At 44.0% G+C, this 23052-nt stretch overlaps 1 protein-coding gene across 3 annotated transcripts in view; it reads right to left on the bottom strand.

Annotated features, from left to right (window-relative positions):
• Window positions 1-23052, bottom strand: part of MYO5B (myosin VB) — a 413295-nt gene that overhangs the window by 148287 nt on the left and 241956 nt on the right. For 2 of the 3 annotated variants that reach the window (XM_037805481.1, XM_037805482.1), the window contains exons 5-8: window positions 20785-20941; window positions 7774-7917; window positions 6141-6222; window positions 963-1070 (exon numbers count right to left, since the gene is read on the bottom strand). In XM_037805481.1, the coding sequence (XP_037661409.1) occupies window positions 963-1070; window positions 6141-6222; window positions 7774-7917; window positions 20785-20941 (491 nt within the window). Of the gene's footprint in view, window positions 1-962; window positions 1071-5078; window positions 5107-6140; window positions 6223-7773; window positions 7918-20784; window positions 20942-23052 lie in introns of those variants that run through there. The other variant, XM_037805483.1, reaches the window with a different exon arrangement.

Genomic DNA, 23052 nt, shown 5'->3' with positions numbered 1-23052 from the left:
CGGGTGCAAAAGACAAACCTTATTTATCCACCAGTTATCCAGAGAACTGAAGGGCACTTGGATTTCAGCAGACGAGGTCCTGGTTTTCTCCTCGTACACAGATCAGAGGGACAAAACCTCCCTGCTTCTCACAAAAGAACCTAAGAAACACTGCTCTGGGTTAGTCACATGGCTCAGAAGCCAAACGTTCTGATTCTGTCAGGGAAGGGACTGGGAAAACACAAGGGCATATCTTCTGAGCCTCATCTTGGGTTCAGGCTGATTGCCCAAGCTTTCCTTTTTTCAGTTGCAGGCCTCACAAATTTACCACTCAATTTCTCAGTTAAGAAAGGTTCACCATGCACCTTATCACTCCAGGTCTCTTATTCCCCAAAACTGGCAAGGGAGGGGGACAACTTCCTCCAGCTCTACTCAACCCTTCTGCCCCTAAAGAAGGACAGAGAAACCTTCTTGTTTTAAGGATTCCATGGTTAAGCTCTGTACAGAAACAGAGCTAACACAAGTAACAGCTGTATGTGTGACAAAGCTACCATTCTTATCCAATCTACTTCTGACTGGTCGCATGACTGTGGCACACAGGTGGCTTGGTCCCAGTGGAATGTTCTTTACACTACAGCACACTGCCTCTAAACCCAGACCGCAGCACGAGAAGACATGGATATACTTGGTTTTCCTCCACTGGCTTTAATGGCCAGAGGGAGTCAAAGGCATATTTAGCAATGCCTGGAAGACTGACTCTCATACCTCTATTGTAAAGAAAAGTCAACAAAGCTCCAAACCTTAAGCTTTTAAACCTTAGCAATGGAATGGAGGGAGAGAACAGGAAGACATTCACTAAGGGCAAGAGGGCATCGTTGTTAGCTCATGAAGACTGGCAAGCAAAGTGGGAGAATGCTTTGCTTTGCTCCTCTCCATGAAGTCACCCCTCCAGGCCTATTTTCCCCTGTCCAGAAGTTCCTTACCGAGGAGTGTGAAGGCTTGTCGAGTCTTCTCAAAGTCCTCAGCATCATCTATCCCCTCAATGAATGTGTCTCCTCCTTGTGATGTATAGAAAAAGTCCTCAGCGCATGCTGTGGTAAGCAGAAGACATGAAAAAGCCATCTTCATCGACCTATGAGGACTTATATTCCCTTAGTCCCCAGACCAAATTTTACTCCCAGCTGGAAGTGCAGTTCTTCAAAATGATTTTTCCCATAAAGGCAAATGGGAGAGCAGGCAAAATAGCACGAGACAGAAAATTACACTCACCAATAGAATATGTTGCTGTAATTACAGTAAATCAGTATGCAAAAAGCACGTTAACATAATAGAAAAGTAAGTCACAAATGGCTTAATTTCATTAGGATTCACCACAGATCTGTTTCAAAATAGGATCTGATATACACAAGTAAAACACATACTCACCCTAGAATCAGACCTCCATTACATTAGATAAAGTTAGCCTGACAATCTCATTTGACAAATGAGGGACAGTGATTTGCCCAAGTTGACATGGTTGCTTCATTGATTTTACAAAGTTGGGGCACACTTGAACTACTTAGGCACATGGATGAATGCAGGCTGAGATCCGTGCATGTTTGCTCTCATCCCCCAGCTTAATCCCTCTTCAGTCAGCCTTTTGGTAACAACCTTGGGGACAGCAGCAGGTACGGAGGGGGCCCAGGTTGTGACTTAGAATTCAGAACCAACTTTAGCAGAGGGAAAAATGCAGCGAGCCCTGGGGACTACCTGCATGACAGAGAGGATGGTAGAATCAGCCCTTAGGAGGGGGCTGGGCTTGGGCTTGGAAGTCAGCAATTAAGGCAACAATTCCAAGTAAAAAAATTACCCTTGAAAATCAAATATAATACCCCTGTGTCCAGTATTTCACATTTTTAAGTGTACAACATTTGATGTTGACAAGATGCTAAAATGGACACCGGATGGTTTTCTTCTTCCTCTGAAAACACCAGTTAAATTGTTTTCTCTTGGCCTGAGCACGTATGGTTGAATGCACAGAAGTTAAATGTGCCTAGGATGCAACTTCATTGCAATTTCCATTCCCCCTTCAGCACCATGACTCCCAATTCGATCTTCTAAGAATTTCCTAGGTCTCTTTCCTTTCTCCATCCTGACAGCCCCTGCCCTGGGTCCAGCCTTCAGCATCTGTTGCCTGAGCACTGTGCCAAAAGACTACACCAGTCTGCTTGCCCTTGCTCCTGTCCCTCCAAATCCACCTCCTTCTTCCTGCTCCTGCCCCCACTGTCCTTAGACAAAGGTCTAACACCTTAAATACCCTCCTGGACCTTTGGTGAAGTGGCCTCCTCCTGCCACTCCAGACTCACGGCTTGTTGCTTCCTTCCCCATCTCTATGTTCCAGATGCACAAGTTTCCTTATTGTCATTCATCAGGCCTTCCCACTGCCCATGCATGGTCCCTGCCCACCTCTCCTTCATCTCTCCTCACTCTCCACCTCGCATCCCACGCTCCGAGGCATACTGAATTTTGCCGACTCCTCTGCCTATCAGGCACACTTTGCCAGGCTGGCTAGGAAGTGGCAGAACAAAGCCCTAAACTCCAGGCTGACTGCATGGCCTGAGCGCTAACCACCAAACTATACTCCCCATGGGAATGAACAGAATTTCAGTTGTATTTTATGAGGGACGCTCCCTCGAGGAGTAACTAACCCTCTGGTGGCTGGAGGGTGAGGCACTGGGACTGGGAGAGGAAGAATTTCAGTTCTGTGCCATTGACAGTGACAGTGGAAGTGAATTTTTATCAAGAAAACTATGTTACGTCCGTGTGTAGATAGCAGATGTAGCACTTTCATACCTAACCATCCTGCAAGCTCTGGCATGGAGCAATAAAACAGTTTCAAAGGCTTAATAAAAGCACCAATTCTTTACTTGCCTTTAATTCACCTTTCAAAGTATATCATTTGGTGATTTTCACAGTGTTCACATGAAAAAGACTTAATGTAGAATTTATTCCCATTTCTCAAACAGGCAAACAGAGAAAACATAGGGCTTTTAAGGTGGTACCCAGGGTTTGGCCAGGCCTGGGATCCCAGTACTTACTTGATCCCCCTATTGTGGAGATGGTTGTTTACCTGCAACATCCCAGGATTTGGCCGTAACAAAACCTAACTTATCAGCAGTGTTAGCTGAACACAGCAGAAAGGTAGTCACACGAGACTCCACAGGAGGAAACTAAACTCCCGTCTGGGGGGAAGGAAGGCATCTTCAGCACCTATCAAACCCCCTTCGCTGTCAACAGCCAGGGCCCCATTGCTCGGTGTTCTAAGTCCAACCAACTACTCCACTTTCCCTGCTGCTGCTTCCCAAGCCCAGGCCCAGCCGGTAACCTCTTCAGGCTGAGGCCTGTCAACTGCAGCGGCCACCTGGGTCAGGGCGCAGTGTTCTCTACCAAATGACTTGAATCTAATCAAGATTATCATCACCTTTTCATCTGCTTTAAGGCCTGCAATAACCTCTTTTAACATCCCTCTCCAGAACCGTGGAATAAGGAGGTGTCTGAGTAGGAAGCAGTCTTTTGCATCCTGTTTCCCTGCTGGGATCTCACTGCTCCTTCCCGGCCCACGAAGCCTTCACTAACCACTCCCTCCTCCCGCTTGGGTCTCTCTCTCGTTACTAAGTATTCCCAAGGAGAAATATATCACAAAATCTACCATTAACTGGCCCACTAGGCAGATAGCAGATCAGGCAGTATGCAGACTGAGGGAGGATGCGAGGCCTGTAATCAGAGCCCTGCACCGTCCCAGCCAAGGCGTGTGCTGCTTGGTCCTGTGCAAGGTCAGAGAGGCTGTTTACAAAACTATTAAGGCACCTATGGAAGTGGAAAAGAAAAAGGGAATTTGTTCCTCATTACATGTAAGCTGTATTTAAGGGAAAATGGGCCCTTCGCACCTATGTGGCTTTCCTATGTAACAGATTAGCCTTTGGAGTTTTTTTTAACTCCCATCATGAGGTCATTTTGAACATGAGAGGCCATCAACAATGGGACAAAGGAGGCATGTGGACGACAGGATGAAAATCTATTCCTTCCATTCTCAGATAAATGCACAAAACTCACACTCGGCCAAGGGGTCTTGCAGGAGCCACTGGCTAGCCCCTCACTGATTTGATTTTTCCAACTACTCAATCAGAGTTATCAGTGGAATTGATCTCTAAGCTTCAGGGCTCACAGTCAACCCACCCACAATGCCGAAGACAGGCAAAGACAGCCTCATGCCAAGACACAAGAGCTTATGAAAGACTCTTCGCACCACTTCAAGAGGCTTACAGACGGCACAAGTAGGCAAAAGAATGCAAAAAACTGATCAAACTAGGTCTCTTTCAATGCTCCAGCCAGGGAGTCTGTACCTCAAAGAGGTACGTAATCAGGAAAAGTAATTTTTCACCTCAACACACCCACTTAGGAGCAAAATAATTAGGAGGATTTCTTCCCTATTACCTTATATTTCCATTTGGAACAAAATGGTCCAGACACAGACAGACAGGTAATGACCGCTTTTATTTCCTATACAATTCACATTAGAAACAAAATTTCATCTCCTTTAGGTTGACTCTGAAAAACCCAGGTGGGCCAATGTCTCCTCTGGGAAAGAAAACAGTTTCTTTACGTGGCCTGCCCTTTGGGCCTCAAAGCAGAGCCACAAGGCACCAGCTCAGGGCAGGGTCACCCATGGGGACTGCTCCACATCTCTGCCTAGAAGGTATCATCCATTCCTTATTACTGGGAGAATCAGACTTACAAGCACTGAACAACTTGAGAACAGCACAAAACCAAATAATGCATGTCATCCAGAGTGTCCTCTTTTAGGCCTCAATTTAAATACTGCTTCCTAGAGGACCCTTCTGACCCCCTTCAGCTGTGCCTCACCCAGCACAGCCCTCGCCCTGTACGGTAACTGCCTGGAGCAGTTAGAGGGGGGCCTGGTTTGGGTGAGGGACAGCAAAGCTCAGAAGTCTATTTCTCTCACAGCAGCACAAAGACCAACCAACCTCTGTCTAGAGACCCAGCTCTTCACACCATCTGCTACAACTGGACCTCCCCACACATATCCCAAAAATAGTCACCAGGATGCTGCTTGGCCCCAGGCTTGCCTTCATCACACACTTCTGACAGGAGACAGCTCTGAGGACTTGGCAGCAGGTGCCAGTCAAAGCTCCTTTAGGAAGCCCCTGCATTCAGGAGAACAGGCTCCAGGCCCCAAGGAGAGGTGCAGTGCCCCTCTGACGCCCAGAACCAAAGCTAGCTGGCTATACTTGCTTAGCCCTGGCTCTCAACTCCACTGGCTCCCTGTCAACAGCCTCAGGCAAACGAAGCTAACACCCCCTGCCAACACCCCCAGCAAACAGTCCCAGAGGAAACAAAGGGTGATGCCAGCCCACGGAAAGGCTGCCTTTGTATCTGATGTGAATAACACACGGGGTGACTCATCCCATTGGCCCCAGTTGAGAGAGACTTTTTGTTGCTCCATTTCCCTCCCTCCAAATGCTCAAGTGTGGGTGGGCTATAAGCCTTCACACCTGTTCAACAGAGATGAGCTAGCACTGCTGGCCCAGCCAAGGCTCAGCAGCCCATAGCATCACTATTTTAAGCCCTCCTCTTATCTTCTGTAGCAATGCCCATGCTTTATTGATATCTTTTGCCAGCCACCCACACTTTATCCCTGCTTTATCCCACCCCTTCGTTCTTTTTCTCTTTTTTTTGGGGGGGGGGGGAGGGAGGGATCACAATCCTTAAACATAACACAAAACACATTGGCCACAATTAAGTGAGGGGCATTCGATAAATCTCTACATCCTAGTGGTTAGGACATTTCTTATGGTACTTAAACTGGAAACATACCTTTCAAAATAATAATGCATGGAAAACCTTATATGTACTACAAAACACTTTTCTGCATCTTCTTTGGCAGGTAGTCTGGGTACAATTAACCCTACTTTACTAACTGGGCAGCCAAGGTTCAGGGAGCTCGTGGTGGCATGCCCAGGTCAGGGGTAGAGGCGAGACAGGACCCCACAAGGGAGAGCTTTGGGTAGAGAGTATTCCTACTCTCAGAGCCCCCCAGCTGTGCCACCCGCCCACTGGAGCAGCAGCTATGCCCGAGGACAGGGGTGCATCTACTTGCTTACTTAGTGAGAGCTCTTTAAATTCTGGAAGACTGGCAGCAGCACAGAGCTGGTAAAATATGTGGTAATTCCTCTCGTCGTCTGCCTGGAGGAAAAAAGTTAAACAGTTTTATAGCAGTGACCCCCCCAGGATGGCTCCTCACCCACTCTAACCCCAGTGTGCTCTGGGTGGGGGAGGCCAAGCCCACTGCTCTTCCCAACACTCGCCTCTGCACCTCTGCCACCTTCTCATTCCCACCTCCAGGTTTTTCATTCACTATTATGGGTCCTTCTTCCAACCTGGGGATTTTTACCTGTTGAAATAAACTTGCGCACCCAAGGTATTTTACTTTTTCTTCTATGTAGGACTCACTGCTATCCAACAAATGGGGGGGGGGTGTCAATCAACATTTATTCAGATTTCCCTGCTGCTTGGCTAATGGTCTGCAGTTGAAGTTCTCTGCTGTGGGCTCCCTTTCTCCTTTGGGGGACTAGAAGTAAAAGCTGTGCCCTTTCCCGTTACGACAGGCTAGAGTAGTCTTGAAAGTTTCATTTGGACACTCATGAATGGACACACCTTAAACTAGCTGAATGGTCTGGGGAAGGAGAGACTACAGGTGGTCTGAATGAAGTGGGCAAAGGAAGAGGAAAGCTCAGGGGTCCTCAGGGAAGAGTCTGGCTAGAGCCACAACAGGCACGCCGACCCACAGCCCCACACAGGGTGTTGGGTGCTACTGTGAAATGAAGCATTTGGGGTTGTCAAACCAAACCTGTGAAGAGGAGAGAAACGCTGGGGGAAAAAAAGGCTGGTTAAAACTTCATTAGATGTTTGCTAAGCATCAGCACAGAAACAGGCATCACCAAGAAACAAATAGCTGAGGCAATTTTGATATCTCCTCCGAAGGCAGCCACAATGTGATAAGTGGGCAGCCATTTACCCCAAGGGAAGAAGGAGGGTGCGGCAGGCTCCGACCATGACATGTGCCATCGTCTTAGTTCGGGGACCAGAGGTCAACGGGAGCTGGCTGCTGGAGGAGGGCAGCTCTCCGGCTTACAGGGTGCACTGACCAGCACCCAAGGCCAGGGACAGGGGTAGAAGGGCCGCAGAGAGAGCAGACGGGAAGGAGGGGGTAGGAGGTGCGCACAGAGGGTGGAGAGCAATGAAGAATGGGGACCAGTGAGAAGTGGGAACTCCATTTGAAAGGAAACCAAGTAGATGGTCAAGCATGATTTTTTTTAAAAAGTAAGCTATCAAATAAGAAGGTTCCTGGATAAGGCTGAAACCATGTGTCCATGACATTCCAACTAAGATTTAAACTCTGTGAGGAAAAGGACTGTCTTATTCTTTACTGTAACTTTGGGGTCTAGCACAGAGCTAGCACTTGCAAGTCACTCAATATCTGTTTGTTGATTGAATCTAACAACAATACCCCATTTAAAAATAACAATACTGGATAAAAGATTTTTGAGGCCTAATGCCTATCCCATTTGATTGAATATTTATTGATGAAAGAAAAGAAAGAAACCCAAAGAAACAAGTACATCCAAATCTAGGCTCAAAAGGTGACATGCTCTTTGGGCACAAGAGTGGGGCAGGAAGCAACAAGGACCCTGTCTATGGGGACAACATACAGAAGGCTCAAGTCATACCACTCACCTGAAAGACCACTCGGGACTTTTCCAACAGGTAGGTCCTCATGTTGGCCCCAATGATGTGGTACCTCTTATCAAAGCCAATCTGAATGTACTTTCCAAAGCGGCTGCTGTTATCATTGCGAGTCGTTTTAGCATTTCCAATGGCCTGTACAGAACAAAGAGGGAGGGCTTTCTTTATCTCCAGATCGTATGTTTAAGGCAGCATCTGTCAGTCACACAACTAGCCCCATTCTCTCTCTCTCTTCCTTACTTACAGGACATCTCTGTTATTGGAGTGAAAATGGGCAAAACTTAAAAAAAAAAAAAAAAAAAAAAAAAAAAAAAAAAAAAAAAAGATAAAAAGCTTCCTTCTCCAGCCCCCTTTATTCCCAAGGATGGCCAAAGAGAGTGACGAGTTGATGAGTGGGCTCTTAAAGGGGCACAATGCAGCTAGAAGGTTCCTGTATTATCCCTCCTGTTGCCCTCTTTCTTACTGCCTGGAATGCACATGACATGACTACCAGGGCCACAGCAATCATCTTGGGACCATGAGGGAAACCCTGAGAGCATCACAGGAATCTCAGCTCTGACATCCTTAAGCCACTCAACCAATGCCAGTAACCACTAGCTCTGCACTTTTTGTGAGAAAAACAAACTCTCATGTACTTGATCAGGTCTCCTTGACTGAAGTCAAATGTTATTCCCAACTGATCAGTGGTACTTCCTAGAAACAGACCACACATCAACACCTGCCCCTCCACACCCTGACCCTAGGACAAATCAGGAAGCCATCACCTTCTCAAAAACATTTCTTATGCAGCAGCAGGGACACGGTTCAAAATACTACACAAATTACTGAAACCATGGTGTGTCAGTTTGAACGTATTATGTCCCCCCAAATGCCATTATCTTTGATGTAATCTTGTGTGGGCAGATCTATCAGTGTTAATTAGATTGCAGTTCTTTGAGCATTTCCATGGAGATGTGCCCCACCCAATTGTGGATGATGACTCTGGATAATTTCCATGGAGGTGTTGGCCCACCCATTCAGGGTGGGTCTGAATTAAATTACTGGAGCACTACATAAGATCAGACAGAAGGAGCAAGCTAGTACAGCCAAGAGGGACACTTTGAAGAAGCACAGAAGCTGCAGATGAGAGACAGTTTGAAGATGGCCATTGAAAGCAGACTCTTGCTCCAGAGAAGCTAAGAGAGGACAAATATCCCAAGTGCAACTAAGAGTGACATTTTTGAGGAACTGCAGCCTAGAGAGGAATGTCCTGGGAGAAAGCCATTTTGAAACCAGAACTTGAAAGCAGAAGCCAGCCATGTGCCTTCCCAGCTAACAGAGGTTTTCTGGACACCACTGGCCATCCGCCAGTGAAGGTACCCGATTGCTGATGTGTTACCTTGGACACTTTATGGCCTTAAGACTGTAACTGGGTAACCAAATAAATCCCCTTTTATAAAAGCCAATCCATCTCTGGTGTTTTGCATTCCGGCAGCTTTAGTAAACTAGAACACATGGTAATATAACTCATAACAACTTTGGAAATTTCCTATATATCTACTTGTTAAATCATACTTTGAAAGACATTACCTTTTTGCATATATGTTATATTTCATAATATGGAAATAACTGAAACTGTGGAACTGTAACCTATAATATTTTTTGAAATTTGCTCTCTACTTGTTAAATTGCACTTGGAAAGTTATCACTTCTTATGTATATATGTTATAGTTAACAATAAAAAATGATTAAAAACTATACAATTTTTAAAAATGAATGACTAAATGACTGGCCTTGCTGGATAAATGTTCACATTTTATAAAACATCACACTGCTAATGGACCGGTAATGAATATATGAATAATTTAACCTCCTTTACACATCTCCATTTTTTAGGTGGTAAAAACAGTTAAAAAATATTCACTATATACCCTGCCCTGAATAAGATGCAGAGTGAGATGCTTCAGAGCTCTGCTCCACCCACCCCTAGAAGCTTTCAACAACCAGCAGGAACTAGCAGAAACATCTTTCTCAAAGCTCCAGAAAACAGTTAGGGGACTGTAGTGCCAAGGCTAGTACGGAATCAAGAAAAAGACTAGTTAAAGGCTGTCGGATCTCGTGGCACCCTGGCTGCCCCCTCCCTACCCCTCACCAGCTTGGCGTGGAGCCACCCTGCACTCCCACGGCAGATCCTGGTCCCAGTTCCAAAGGGGGCAGTGTGACCCCCACATACATACTGGGAACATGTATGTCTGGCCCAGGCTGCCTGGTGATGGCCTGAGGAGCTGAACCAGGACACTGTCACATCCTCACTGCCCCAGCACCTGCCCTGCCTGTAGAATGCAGCTCAAAGGGCTCCGCTACAGAACACAGGAAGAACAGGCAAGCGGCTGCCTGGGGCAAGGGCTGGCTGGCTGCAGAATGAAAAGTACAGTGCCTGGGAACAGGAAGAAGGGAAGAAGGGACTTTCCACGTAAACTGGGGGAATTCCCAGGACCACATGTGCAAGCCCAAGACAAGACAAACACAGAAAGGATCAGGAAGATAAGGATAAGGAGGTCCCTAAGCTTTGGCCTGGAGCTATTCTCTAAACTCACTGTATGGATAACCCCCGAAGAAGAGCACTCATACAGGACAATCTGCAAGTTCCAGGAAAGGTGTTTTCTATCTTTCCTTCTCTCTCTCTTTCTTTTACATTAGTTCCTGGCATTCAAGAAAAGCTTTTTTACAACATTAGCTGGATACAAGCCTAAGGAAAAGACATCGAGAGTCTGAATTCCAGCAACAATACTTTAAGATATCAAAATGACCAGGCTTCAACAAAAGATTGCAAAACATACAAAGAAATAGGAAGCAACAGCCCAGGCAAAGGAGAAAATTAAAACATTAGAAACCATCAGTGAGGAAGACCACACCTGGCACATACCAAAGACTTACAAAATAGTCCTAAATATGCCTAAGGAGCTAAAGGAAAACACAGAAAAGAAAGAAAATCAGGAAAATGACAGATGAAAACAAAGAGAATATCAATATAGAGATGGAAATTATGAAAAGGAACCAAACAGAACTGAAGACCACAGTAACAGAAATTAAAAATTCCCCAAAGGGGTTCAACAGCAGATTGGAGCTGGCAGACGAAAGAATCAGAGAACTTGAAGATAAGATAATTGAAATCATTCAGACTAGGAACAGAAGGAAGAAAAGATGAAGAAAAGTGCTGAACAGAGCCTGAGCAATACACACATTCTGGAGTCCCAGAAGGAGTAGAAAGGCGCAGAAAGAATAGCTACAGAAATAATGGACGAAAACTTACCATATTTAATGAAAGACCTGAATATACACATGCAAGATGCTCAACAATCTCCAAACAGGATAGACCCAAATAGAGACATGTCATAGCATATTAAAATCAAACCATCAAATCAAAGATAAAGAGAAAATTCTGAAAGCCACAAGAGAGAAGCAACATGTAATATACAGGCCAGCCTTATTGAAATTAAATTCCAATTTCTCATCAGAAACCATGCAGGCAAAAAAGCAGTGAGATGACATATTTAAAGTGCTGAAAGCAAAAAACTGCCAACCAAGAACTGTAAATCTGGCAGACTGTCTTACAAAAGTAAGGAAGAAATAAGACATTCCCAGATAAACAAAAGAAGAGGGTCTCCATCACCCTTACCCACCCTACAAGAGATGCTCAAGGGAGTTCTGCCAGTTGAAAGGAAAAGACAATAGATAAAGCTGTATGACTAAAGATCTCCAGTAAGGGTAATGACAGGGGTAAACATAAACGCCAGTACTATTGTATTTTTGGTTTGTGATTCCACTTTTTACTTCCTACAGGATCTATAAAGGCAAATAAAGAAAATATAATGAGAAATCAGTGGTTTCTGGCTCAATACATAAACATGTAATTTGTGACAAGAAGTACATAAAGGTCAGAGGACAGAGGGGTATAGGGACATAGTTCTTGCACAGTATCGAAGTTGGTATCAAAGCAAACGAGACTAGTACAGATCCAGGATGTTAAATTTAAGCCCCATGATAACTACAAAGAAAATATCAGAGAATATGCAAGCTCATAGAGCTAGAAATTAGATTACAGGTTGCCTAGGCAAGCCAGAGGGAGTGGAGTTAATGTACAATGGTCATGGGGCTTCTGTCTGGAAAAATGGGAAAGTTTTACTAATGGAAGGTGGTAAAGCTACTGCAACATAATGAATGTGATTAAACCCTTGGAATGGTATGCTTGGGCATGGATAAGGTGGGAAAGTTTAGGTTGCATATGTTTCCACAATAAAAAAAAAAAAGAGCAAGTGACTGAAGAGACAATGACAACTAAATGTAATATCTGATCCTGAGCAGGATCTAACAAGGGAGGAGAGGAGGCTCAAAAAGATATTATTGGGGCATATGAAAAAATTGGAATATAGATTGTAAACTTTATACCCGTGTTAAATTTCTTAGGCTTGATAACTGCACTTAAGGTTGATACATAAGTGAATAATAACCTTGTTCTTAGGAAATGTACATGGCAATACTAGCGTTCAAGGAGTATGATATATACAACATACATTAAAGCATTCAGAGAGTAGATTGACTGATAGACAAATAGATGAAGAGACAGACAGATGGACTGACAGACTGGTGGAGAGATAAAATGATATGGCAAAGGCGGCAAAATTGGTGGATCCAGGTAGCGGGGTTGGTGGGTTCTCTTGGAATTATTTTTGAAACTGTCCTGTAAGTTTGAAAATATTTCAAAACAAGTTTAAAATTAAAAGCCTATACATATCCCATATAATTTCTCAGTTATCTAGGAAATTTGAGGTGTAAAGAGGTCAAAAGAAAATCTAAAATCCCAACCCACTCTCAACACCCATCCACCCAAACAGAATCAACAGATCTATTAGTATCTCCTGACATCCCCAAATTACAAAATGCTCAGTTAGCATCTATTGTTAATAAAGCCAACAGAATAGCTGAAAGCAAATCACTACTGCTTAAAACATCAAAAAAGTTGACCTATAATAAATATTCATGAAAATGGTCTCTGTTAAGCCTTGATAAGGAAAACCATCACTGTTCCTATTTGGGGATGAGTAGAGAGAGGCCTTGAGTCAGTCAACCATTTCATTCACAGAAATCTCAGCCTAGCTCTGTCCTAGAGAAGCTGTAGGATTGGCCTGCACTCTATACATCTGTTCACCCTCCAAGTATGTCTGAGGCAAGGTCCCAAATGTGCTGCACATCTTTCTACTTCTCTGCCCTGACTGTCACAGCACATCACCATCATCTCTTTCCTGGACAACTGCAACTGCGTCTCAGCAGGCCTCCCTGCTCCCACGCTCACTTGTCTCCTACTGCCAATTCTCCACTCATCGCCGGGCTGGTTCTTCTAAAATGTAATCTATCATAGTGTCTTGTCTAAATGCTTCAGTGGCTTCACTGCTCTTGGAAATAAAGTTAAAATCCTCAGCATGGCTCACAAGGCTTTGCAAGATTTGGCCCGGCCCTGCCTCTCATCACCGTCCCCCTCAGCCCCAGCCTCTGACAGCCCTGAACTCCTTTCTCCTTCTCAGAAGCCCTGTGTTCTCCCTGCCCCCGCTCAGGTTTCATACTCTTCCTGCAGCTCTCTTTGCGTAGATCCTCCTCTTCCCTCTGGTCTCAGCACATCTGTCCTTCCCTCAGGAAGGTCTCCCCTGACCCCTAGGCTGGGGGAGCCCCTCCGGTCACATGCTCTCCCAGGCCCCTGCACCCCCCTCTTGTTTCCCTTAACCATGTGCAATTACCAGCTGCTTCCATGAGAGCAGGCATCGTGTGCCCACTTCAGCAGGGTGTCTCCAGCACCTATACCAGCGCCCAGCACATGGGAGGCATTCAGAAATATTTGAGTGCATGAAAGAGTAAAGGTTTCAGTTTTCTCTCCTGTGAAAGGAGAATGTTGGACTCCTTGTCCCCAAAGGTCCTTGACACTCCAGGGCCCTACAGTCTTCTGCTGGGGCTCAATATATAATTTTTCTTTTAGGGTTTAAAGTGTATAAAGCAACCAACATATCACATATACACCTCTCTGCAGGGGAAAATGTAACTGGTGTGTTGGGTGCCTCCGGAGGGCCTCTCAGAGCATGTAACATGCCAAGGCCAGGGTCCAACCAGGCTTAAATGACTCTCAGGAAGAGACCCCATCAAGTGAGCTAAAGGCACATGCTCCTTCCCAGAAAGGGAGACAGGGAGATCACTAACATCATCTCAGCAGAGACCTTGCTCTACTCACTTCCCTTCCACAATGGTCAGATTTTTCAAAGCACTCCAGGACAGGGCACCATCATCCTTCAGCAAGACAACTCTGTTTTGAGGCTGGCAAGGAATGGTGTATTCTCTAAAACCTTGGTAAAAGTTACTATTTCCCAGGTATCCATTATGACCCAGGAGCTGGACTGGGCCCCTTATCACATCTGAAATTTTGAGATACATATTATTAACTTGTGTAATCTGTATGGGAAGACTTAGGCTCAGAAAGGTCAAGTAGTTTGCCGGGGTCATGTAGCTGGGAAGCTGTCAACACCGAGACAGGAATTCAGGCTTTCTTGGGCCCAAAGTTTGTATTCATTCCACTGGGTTTTACAGGGCTACTCCATGCACTCTCTCAACTCTCCAACTCACCCATGAGACAGGAAACTAAAGCTACCAGACAGATGGGCAACATCTCATGACTCAATAAGCACCCAAGTCATACAAACGGATAACGCAAAAGAGACAATCCTCAGTTTTACCTTTTTCTGAAGGGGGTGGGGAGGGGAGGGTGGGCTCTTAGAGGATGCTAGGGAACCAACTTGTTTTGAGAACTAATCAGTAAGGAATCAAACATTTATGCTAACTTTCCTGTATAAAGTATCGCAAGGTAACTAAACAGTTGGTGAGGGGAGTTTCCCTTTTTAGTATTCCAGTTAATACAGAAGGAATGATAGTATGAGAATATCTCCATTTCACAACCTCTGATGAATTAATGGCTTCCAGTATTACAAAAAGACAGCCAGATATCCTATAAGAAAATGTGAATACTAATCAAGCTTTCAAATTTTACTACTATTTTACAGAAAATAAAGGGGGCAAAAGGACATATTAGCATCATGAAGATGCAATCAGCAAAGATTAGCTTGTGGAAAATTCTGAAATTTCAATTTCAAATTTCAAAAAACAAGTTTTGAAAAAGAAATGGAACCTATTAATTAAGACACTTAAGGGACATATTAAATGCAGCATATGGATCTTATTTGGATTAATATTTGAAAAATCAAACTGAACACTCAAGTAAAATCATTTTTTTTTGTGATAAGGACATTTGGTTGTTTAGGAAAAAGTATTTTTTAGAGATACATACTGAAATATTTACAGATGAGTTATATGATGTTTTAGATTTGCTTCAAAATAATCCAGTGGGGAAAAGCAAAGTGAGAGCTGTACAGATGAATCAAGTCTGGCTGTGAACTGATAATAGATGGGGATGGGTATATGTAATTACATTACACTATTCTCTCTAGAGCTGTGTTAAGTTTGAAATTCTCTATAATGAAGTGTTTCTTTTTCAATGCTTATCAGAATTCTTTTTGCACATAGAGAGCTACTGGGGTTTCAGACTTGTACACAGTAAGTCTGCAGTTCTCTTTCCTTGGAGAGAGTCTTTGATCCCAATATAAAATGGACCTAACACTACATTCAGACTTGTTGCTTTTGCACCAGAGCCATTATCAATTATATTTCAACATCAAAACCCACAATTCTTAGATTATGAAAATGAAACTAATAACTTAAAGTATTCAGATAACATTCCTCTATTACCTATGCTCACATACAATGAGTCTGAAATGAATGTGTTTGACAAGTTTGCAGGAATTTTAAAGATGTTTACCTCAATCAAGGCATTTATGCCCTACAAGGCTGTTGTGGAAGATTCAAGTTAATGGATATAAGAAAATTTTCAAAACTATAAAGTGGCAAATGTAAAGAACATTATAAAAAATGTAAAGAATATACAAAAATCCCAATTTCAATTTCCTTTGAAAGTCAGTAAGTGATCCACCTAGATGATATGATCAACAGCCAGCTTCCGGCTCTGCCACCAGCATACAAGTATGGCAAGTCACTTCACTTCTCTGAACCTCAATTTCTTAATTTGTAAAAGGGGAACAAGGCTCTACCATACCTGAGATCACTCCTTGTGACAGCTTAGGGAAATCTTGCCCAAAGTTGAAGACCACTGCCTAAAGATCCATCCTCCTCAATTTACCTGGCTGCTTTGAGAAGTAATATAATGGATCTAAAAGTACTTTAAAAATACACACTATCTACAAAGGGAAGAGGCTGTGTTATTACTATCAAACCCACGAACTCTGGATATGAAGAATTTTCAACTTGTATGTGTGGAGAGGAGATTAAAACATGTAGTTCTTGACCTTCTAAACGGCTGCTGGATTTTGTTGGTTGCCACTAACTGAAGAAATTTTTTATGCATGAGGAAACAAGTCCAGCTGGTATAGATGATAAAAATCTAGGCCCTAACCCTCCCTGAGCTCATAGTCCAACAGAAGCAGATATGATACAAGTAGATAAAATATTGAAAAATGGGCAAATGACATGAACAGGCCAATAAACATAAGACACTCAATCTCAGTGGTAATTAGGGAAATGCACAGTGAAATGACAGCCTATCAGTGTGGTAGTAGCTAAGAACTTTGACACTATGAAATGATAATGATGATGTGAGGAAGCAGGAACTTTCACACATTGCCAGTTCAAAAGTAAACTTCAATAACCACTCTGAAGAATAATTTGGCATAACCTATAATATTGAACATGCACATACCTAACAACTCAGGAGTTCAACTTCTAGACGCTACCTAGAGAAGATCTCACATAAGTGTTAGAGCAGACAAACACAAGAATGCTCATTGCAGCACTGTATTTAACAATAAGAAAGTACAATATAAATAAATGCCCCCCAGTAGGAAGAAAAGAGAGTAAAACATGGTATATTAATACAATGTAAAAATAAAAGCTGTTGAAATAAAGGACCTAGAGCATGGTTTATAGATACATTTTTAGAAATATTACATGAAAAACAAACTGCAGAATGGCTGGTAGAACATGATATAATTTATATATGACAACAGAACAAACTTCTTACTGTTCATGCACGCACAGATGTGTAGTAAAACAAAAACGGACTCGGAAGAAATAATTTCATTATAACTGGGATTGTGCAATAATGGGTTATATACAAAGTAATGTGGAGGTACAGAGAAGGGAATTATTAGCCATGCCCAAGAAAATAGGAAAGGCTTTAAGAAATGAAAATTGAGGTGGCTCTTGAAGGATGAGTAGAAGGTTGCCAGTCAGAAAAGGGAACGGGGAGGGACAGGAGTAGAATAGAGGATGGACAAGTTTGGAGTAGCTACAGAGTGTTGGTACATGAAAAAACAAGAGGGGAAATCTGTAAGGTATATTCTTAGATTCTTATATAAACAAGAATTCTCAGGCTCTTGTATTAATGGGCTCTTAGAAGCAGGCCTTCTTGATTTTTTACCTTAAGTGGAAAAAAAAAAAAAAACAAACCCTCAAACCCTGAAAATTACATATCCGGTCTTAGTTTCTATTACTTTTTATCTGATCTTAGTTTCTATTGCTTTTGCTCACAGTTGTCTTACCCATCCCTCCCATCCCCTCAACACAGCAACTACTTTCTTGCTCCCAGAATAGAGGGGAGTCTCTGTGGCTCCTAGAATTGTGTGCCTGCAAACTCCAGTCACCCCCAAGAAGCCATGTGGCTCCTCTGGCTGGCCTTGGCTTCTGTCTGCTCTAGCGGGCTCATGATTACCAGTGTTTTTTTAATCAGCACAGACTTGTGAACAAATCACTCCCGGGATGCCAACAAGCTCTTAAACAGAATGGGGTCAGAGAGCTCTGGCACTGACAATAAATCACCCCAACCCACTACAGCCAATCCCAAGCCATCCTTGAGTTGCTTTTCATTCTAACAACTGCCTCTTAGTGCAGCCCATTGGGAATTCTGCCTCCTCGGATCACCCTTAACTCACAGTCTCCCCAGGAGGCATCTGTAGCTGCTGGGCTGAAGGAATAATGAGATGATGCCATGACCACAACTGACTGCTTCGTCAGGAGGTGCCATCCTTTCCCACGATGAGGGCGGAGTAATCACTAATCAGTTGTCCTTTGATTAAGGCCTGGCTTACACTGGTTATGACCCTCCAAGAAGCCACAAAACAATCTGGGCTCCCAGATGCCAGAGCCCAGCCAGACTCAGAACCTCTGAAAAGTTGGGTTTTCAGACTTTGGTGGTTCAAGAGCCTCTCTTTCCCTGCTTGGCAACACTTGCTAATCCCACCCAGGGTTCTTCGAGGATACAGTTCTTCTTTCCCATGTTCATATCCAAGATTTCTCTCAAATACATTGCTTTACAGCTCAAGGAACAGTCCCTATGGTGGAAAACTGTGTATTTGACAGAATGAGCCTTCAGGACTTACCCACAGTTTATGAAGTACCAGTTTGCACAAGGCAGAACATTAATGTTTTGATCCCAAACCACTGTAGTATTTACACCATTTACATGACATAAGACTGGGCTGGCTCATGTACATATTCCATCGTCTTACGCCTTGGCGACTGGCCGGCCTCTCACGCATCTCCGTGCGTGCCACAGTCACATCCCTCCCCAGCCACGGCAGCCTGCTGCCTCGCAGTCACACACCTACTCAGGCTGAAAAGGACACTGCAAACAGATCATTTTAGACCGTGGTACTTTAAAAATCATTCCCTCTGTGTCTTGTAAACATTTAAATAATGCAGTGATCCACCTCTACTACATTCTTGACTAATGAGTACTTTTTCAGTCATCAGAGATCAAACAGGTTTCTTCCCTTCTCTATTTTGCCCAGAATAACTACGCCACTCTATTTCTGAATGAAAAGGTGCTCTGTGCCTTGGGAATCTTACTGCTTAAAAGATGAACAGAATTTGGAAGCCTGGAGGCAAAGGAGAAGCTGAAAGCCTGGTTTTACTCAGATGTGAGGTGAAAATTTGATGGTCATTCAAGAGAACTGCCCCAGTTGCCTCAATAATGGTTCAGTAGAGGATCTGAGGGAGGCTGAGGCCACCATCCACAGACACCTCACAGCAGAGGCCACAGCCAGGCCCTGCAACCCAGGGCTGAGAATAAACCCTGGGAGTAAACAGGTTACCAACAATGTCCAACAACAGGAAATGAAACAACTGAAGTAAAACTATCTATTAACACATTTGTAGTCAATAAGACAGTGCATACAATGTTTAATGATTCAGGGACAAGGCTTATGCTATAATGTCAAGTGAATAAAGCTGGAAGAAATTTACCACAATGTTGAGTGATTATCAGCAGGCTGTAAGACTATGGGGGATTGTTTCCTTTCATTCTTCTGTATTTTCCAACTATTTTCCAGTTTTCCAGTGAGCTCTTCATACCTTCTTATTAGGTCAGTGGTTCTCAAAGTGTGGTACCCAGACCACTGGCATCAGCGTCACTGGTAACTTATTCATAACCACCCCCTTCCCCCAGACTTTCTGAATCAAACTCTGGGGGTGGGGTCCACTGTACATTTTTAACAAGCTCTCCAGGTAGTTCTGATGCACACTCAAGTTTAAGAAACACTAAAATAGAATAAAAGTTTATCTATTTGTTTTTTCGTTTTCTAAAAATGCATTCAAGTGTAGTGAACATTTCGCGATTTGCATTAGAAAAGATTAAAAAAAATGCTTTTGAAAAATTCTTAGTGAACGGGTGGTATCCTATTACTCAACAGAAAATGAAAGTTCTCCAGATAATGCAACTTTGTAGGCAAGAGATTTTGCCTGGATAACTAATGAAAGTACACGAACCAAGACTTAGAATTCACTCCTGCACTTGATAAAGGAACAGGGAGGGAGAGGGGACATGGAAAGGTCCAGGCATGTTCTTGCTGGCACAGCTCTAAGGTAATCTGAAAGACCAACTGCCCTGGGGACCTGTGTCTGAGTCACTGGGGCTCAGGCTGTTCAGCGACACCTGATGCTATCTCTGCAGCCTATGGCCTCAACTGAATTTCTTATTAATAAAATGAAGGAGCTGCCCAGGGCCAGCAGTCTGGCCCATTCCTACCAGATGGTAATAAAAGCCTCAGACTCAAAGGTGGGGAATCAGAGTTGGCCCAGGGACTGTACTGCCACTTAGCTCTACTCTCTCAGAAGGAAGTCTTTATAGAGGATAGAGAGGAAAAAGGAAATGGAGTTCTGATCCTAAACATGATTAGCTATAGCAAGATCTAACTGTTGAGCAGGTATCTCTGGCCCTGCACTTGCATCAGCTGCTCGGAGCCCATCCAGTCCAGGCCGCTCTCAGGAAGCCCTGACTGCTACAGGGGGACGAAGACACAGATAGGATGCCCTGGCCTGTTCAGGCCATCACAGGAAATTCCCTTCTGAGAATCTTCAACAGATGCAATTTTATCACATACCATTTGGTTCCATCCTCCCCCACCAAATATAAAATGTCCACATATCTGTTGGGGAAAAAAGAAGACTATTCTATGTAGTCTGACTCACCCCTCCCTGAGACCTGCCTTCTGAACCCAGTGGGCCCTCCGAGCCTCTAATGGTTGCACTGGCCTTTCTGTCACATGAAAGTGGCCAGGAAGAGGGACAACAATAGAGGTGGAAGGCAGTGGGAAGGGCTACAACCACAACATTCAAGAACCCAGAACAGCTAAAACGTACGGAGAACCTGAGAAGGACACGCAACCCCAATCCTAGCCAGGGCAGAATATTCTCAAGTTTGTAGTTTTAGATGGGCTGTCAGGGACAGCCATAAATGCTGACTATGTGAGTTACTCCAAGGATTCTTGTGATCAGTCATGGCAGACTGGACATCTAGCAGTCTCGCTGCCAGGAGGAGAAACTCCAGCCAGCAAGGCAGGGACCTTTGGAAGGCTTTACCTCCATGATGGGACTGGACGCCAGGACCTTCTCTTCAATGTTGGTTTCACTGGCTGAGCCCCCAACTGTGGCGAAATAACGCATGGCATACTTGGCTGACACCGTCTTCCCAGCTCCAGACTCCCCGCTGACTATGATGGATTGGTTCTTCTCATCTCTGGAACGGAAAAAGCTCTGGTCAGTTGTTGGCCATGAGAAGGCTCTGCTGCTTTCCAGGGACTCTGCTGACAAGGGCCTGAGCCTGAACAGGAATCTCTCTCCCTCTCTTAGGGGCAAATTTGGAGGTAAAGCATAAAAATACTCCACCCTCCCTCACATGCTTGCATAAGACCAGAAGAAGGGGGTAAAGAAAGTCCTTGAAAAGGAGCTATAGACAGCATGTACCTCTCTTCATGACCAAAGGAAAGGAGATGTAGCCGACTGGTCACCTCTCTGGATGCAGTGCCCCCAAAAATCACCCCTTACATACCTTCTCTGAGAATTTACACAAACACTTTCAGTTATGCAGTCTCACTTTTGTTTCTGTAAATTGACTATCTTATGCTACTGTACAGGCTATAATTTTTTCAAGAACAAGGATCTTTTCTTCTCCTCTTGTATTTGACTCTAGCATCCACCAGACACAGTTCTGAACATTCCTGTTCATACAGATACAGCTATCGACCACAAGGTTGATCTTGCCTGAAGTATCTTAGATAAAACCACTACAAACTGCAATAAGATGGATTTGATGGAAGCCAGAAGGATAGTCTACATCAGTTCAATGAAAGCACATCTATAATTATCCCTTTAAAACAGAGTAGGACAAACAAGTAATGGAAAGGTCTCCAAGCAGGGAGCAAGAACAAATGTTTGAATCACAGTTTTGGGAAATGAATGGCTTATAACGGCTATAACCCAACCATCTGCCACCACTTCATATATCCAGTGCCGGGAAGACACTGTTTTCTTCAAATCCTGAGTGCCTCTAACAGTGCCTGGCACAAAGTATATATTCAATATATATGTTTGGACTTCAAGTGACTTAGGGATCAACTGATCTAACTCTTTCTCTCCCAAATGAAGAATTGAGAATATAAAGGAAGGCTGAGAACCCAGGTCTCCTGGAACCAGCCCAATGTTATATTGTTTACAGCAGCTCCTATGGCTCCTGGGCAGAGTAGGCTGTAGAAGCAGCACAGAGAAACCACTGGGGGAGGTCTGCCCTGCCTTTCTAATTATCAACAGAGGTAGGTTGTAGCTTACAGCACAGGTGAATGAATGGCAGAGGGGGAAGGACCTGAGGGTCTCCTTTTCCGACCTGGGTCAACAACCAAGATGCTGGGAGTGGTGATACAATGGAAGGGAAGCTGCCCAACTAGAGATGGAGTAGATAGAAAAAACAGAACTGGGCTGCAGGTGGGCACACCTGGGGGAGAGTCATGCGTGGCAGCTGGGCAAAGAAACTTCAACTGCCAGCTGCTCTGTGAGGTCAGCAAGGAGCTCTGAGGTCTTAGTTCACACAAATCATCATCAAAGGGGAAGGACCTGAATGAATTTAGGTGGCTAGTAGACAGTCGAGAAGCTTAAGCTGAAGATACAAGTCTCTCAAACTGGATGTACAATCAATTACTTGAAACCTTATGTAGAAATCTACCTAGTATTTGAGGGACTGAATAAAAAGCAGCTTTTCTGAGATCCCTTGTAGTTCTAGGATATTATTTTTGTCAACAGTGTTTCTTCTCTCCTTGTCCTTGTGAAATGTTTACATTAAAAGGTGGCCTCCAAAGAAGTTTTTGGAGGCTTATCTTTCCCGTTCTAATTTGTTTTTTACTTAAGTTTTACACTAAATCCACAGGACCTGGAGATAGTGACAGGTGTCAACAGTGCCTCTATTCTCCACCAGCTCCTAAAAGAACTGCTCAGAAGCTCAAGCAACCCAGGTGACCAAGAACATAAAAAGCTGGGCTTGAGACCTCTGAAACAAGCACAGGTTTGATGCCATCTTTAAAACTCCCTGTGTGTGCAACAAGGAGAACTGGATGACAGGAGTCACACCCCAAAGTGTGCACAAAGTCTGTGTGCTTAACCTAAATAAGGGGATGAGCACAGGATGTTTCTGAGCCTTAGTCAGCAGAGAGCCAGTTGGAATGGAGATGCACATACTGCCCAGAGTCCTTACCAAGTATCCCTGGGAAACAACACACGGCTGCCAAGGCAGAACGAATCAGGCCAGCTGGGGAGCACTGCCAGGCTTCCTGCAGCAACATGGTACATGCAGGAAGCTAG

Source organism: Choloepus didactylus, chromosome 16 (assembly GCF_015220235.1).
Source record: "Choloepus didactylus isolate mChoDid1 chromosome 16, mChoDid1.pri, whole genome shotgun sequence".
Taxonomy (NCBI): Eukaryota; Metazoa; Chordata; class Mammalia; order Pilosa; family Megalonychidae; genus Choloepus; species Choloepus didactylus.
Note: the sequence above shows the minus strand (reverse complement) of the source record. Positions and strands in the feature narration are given on the sequence as shown.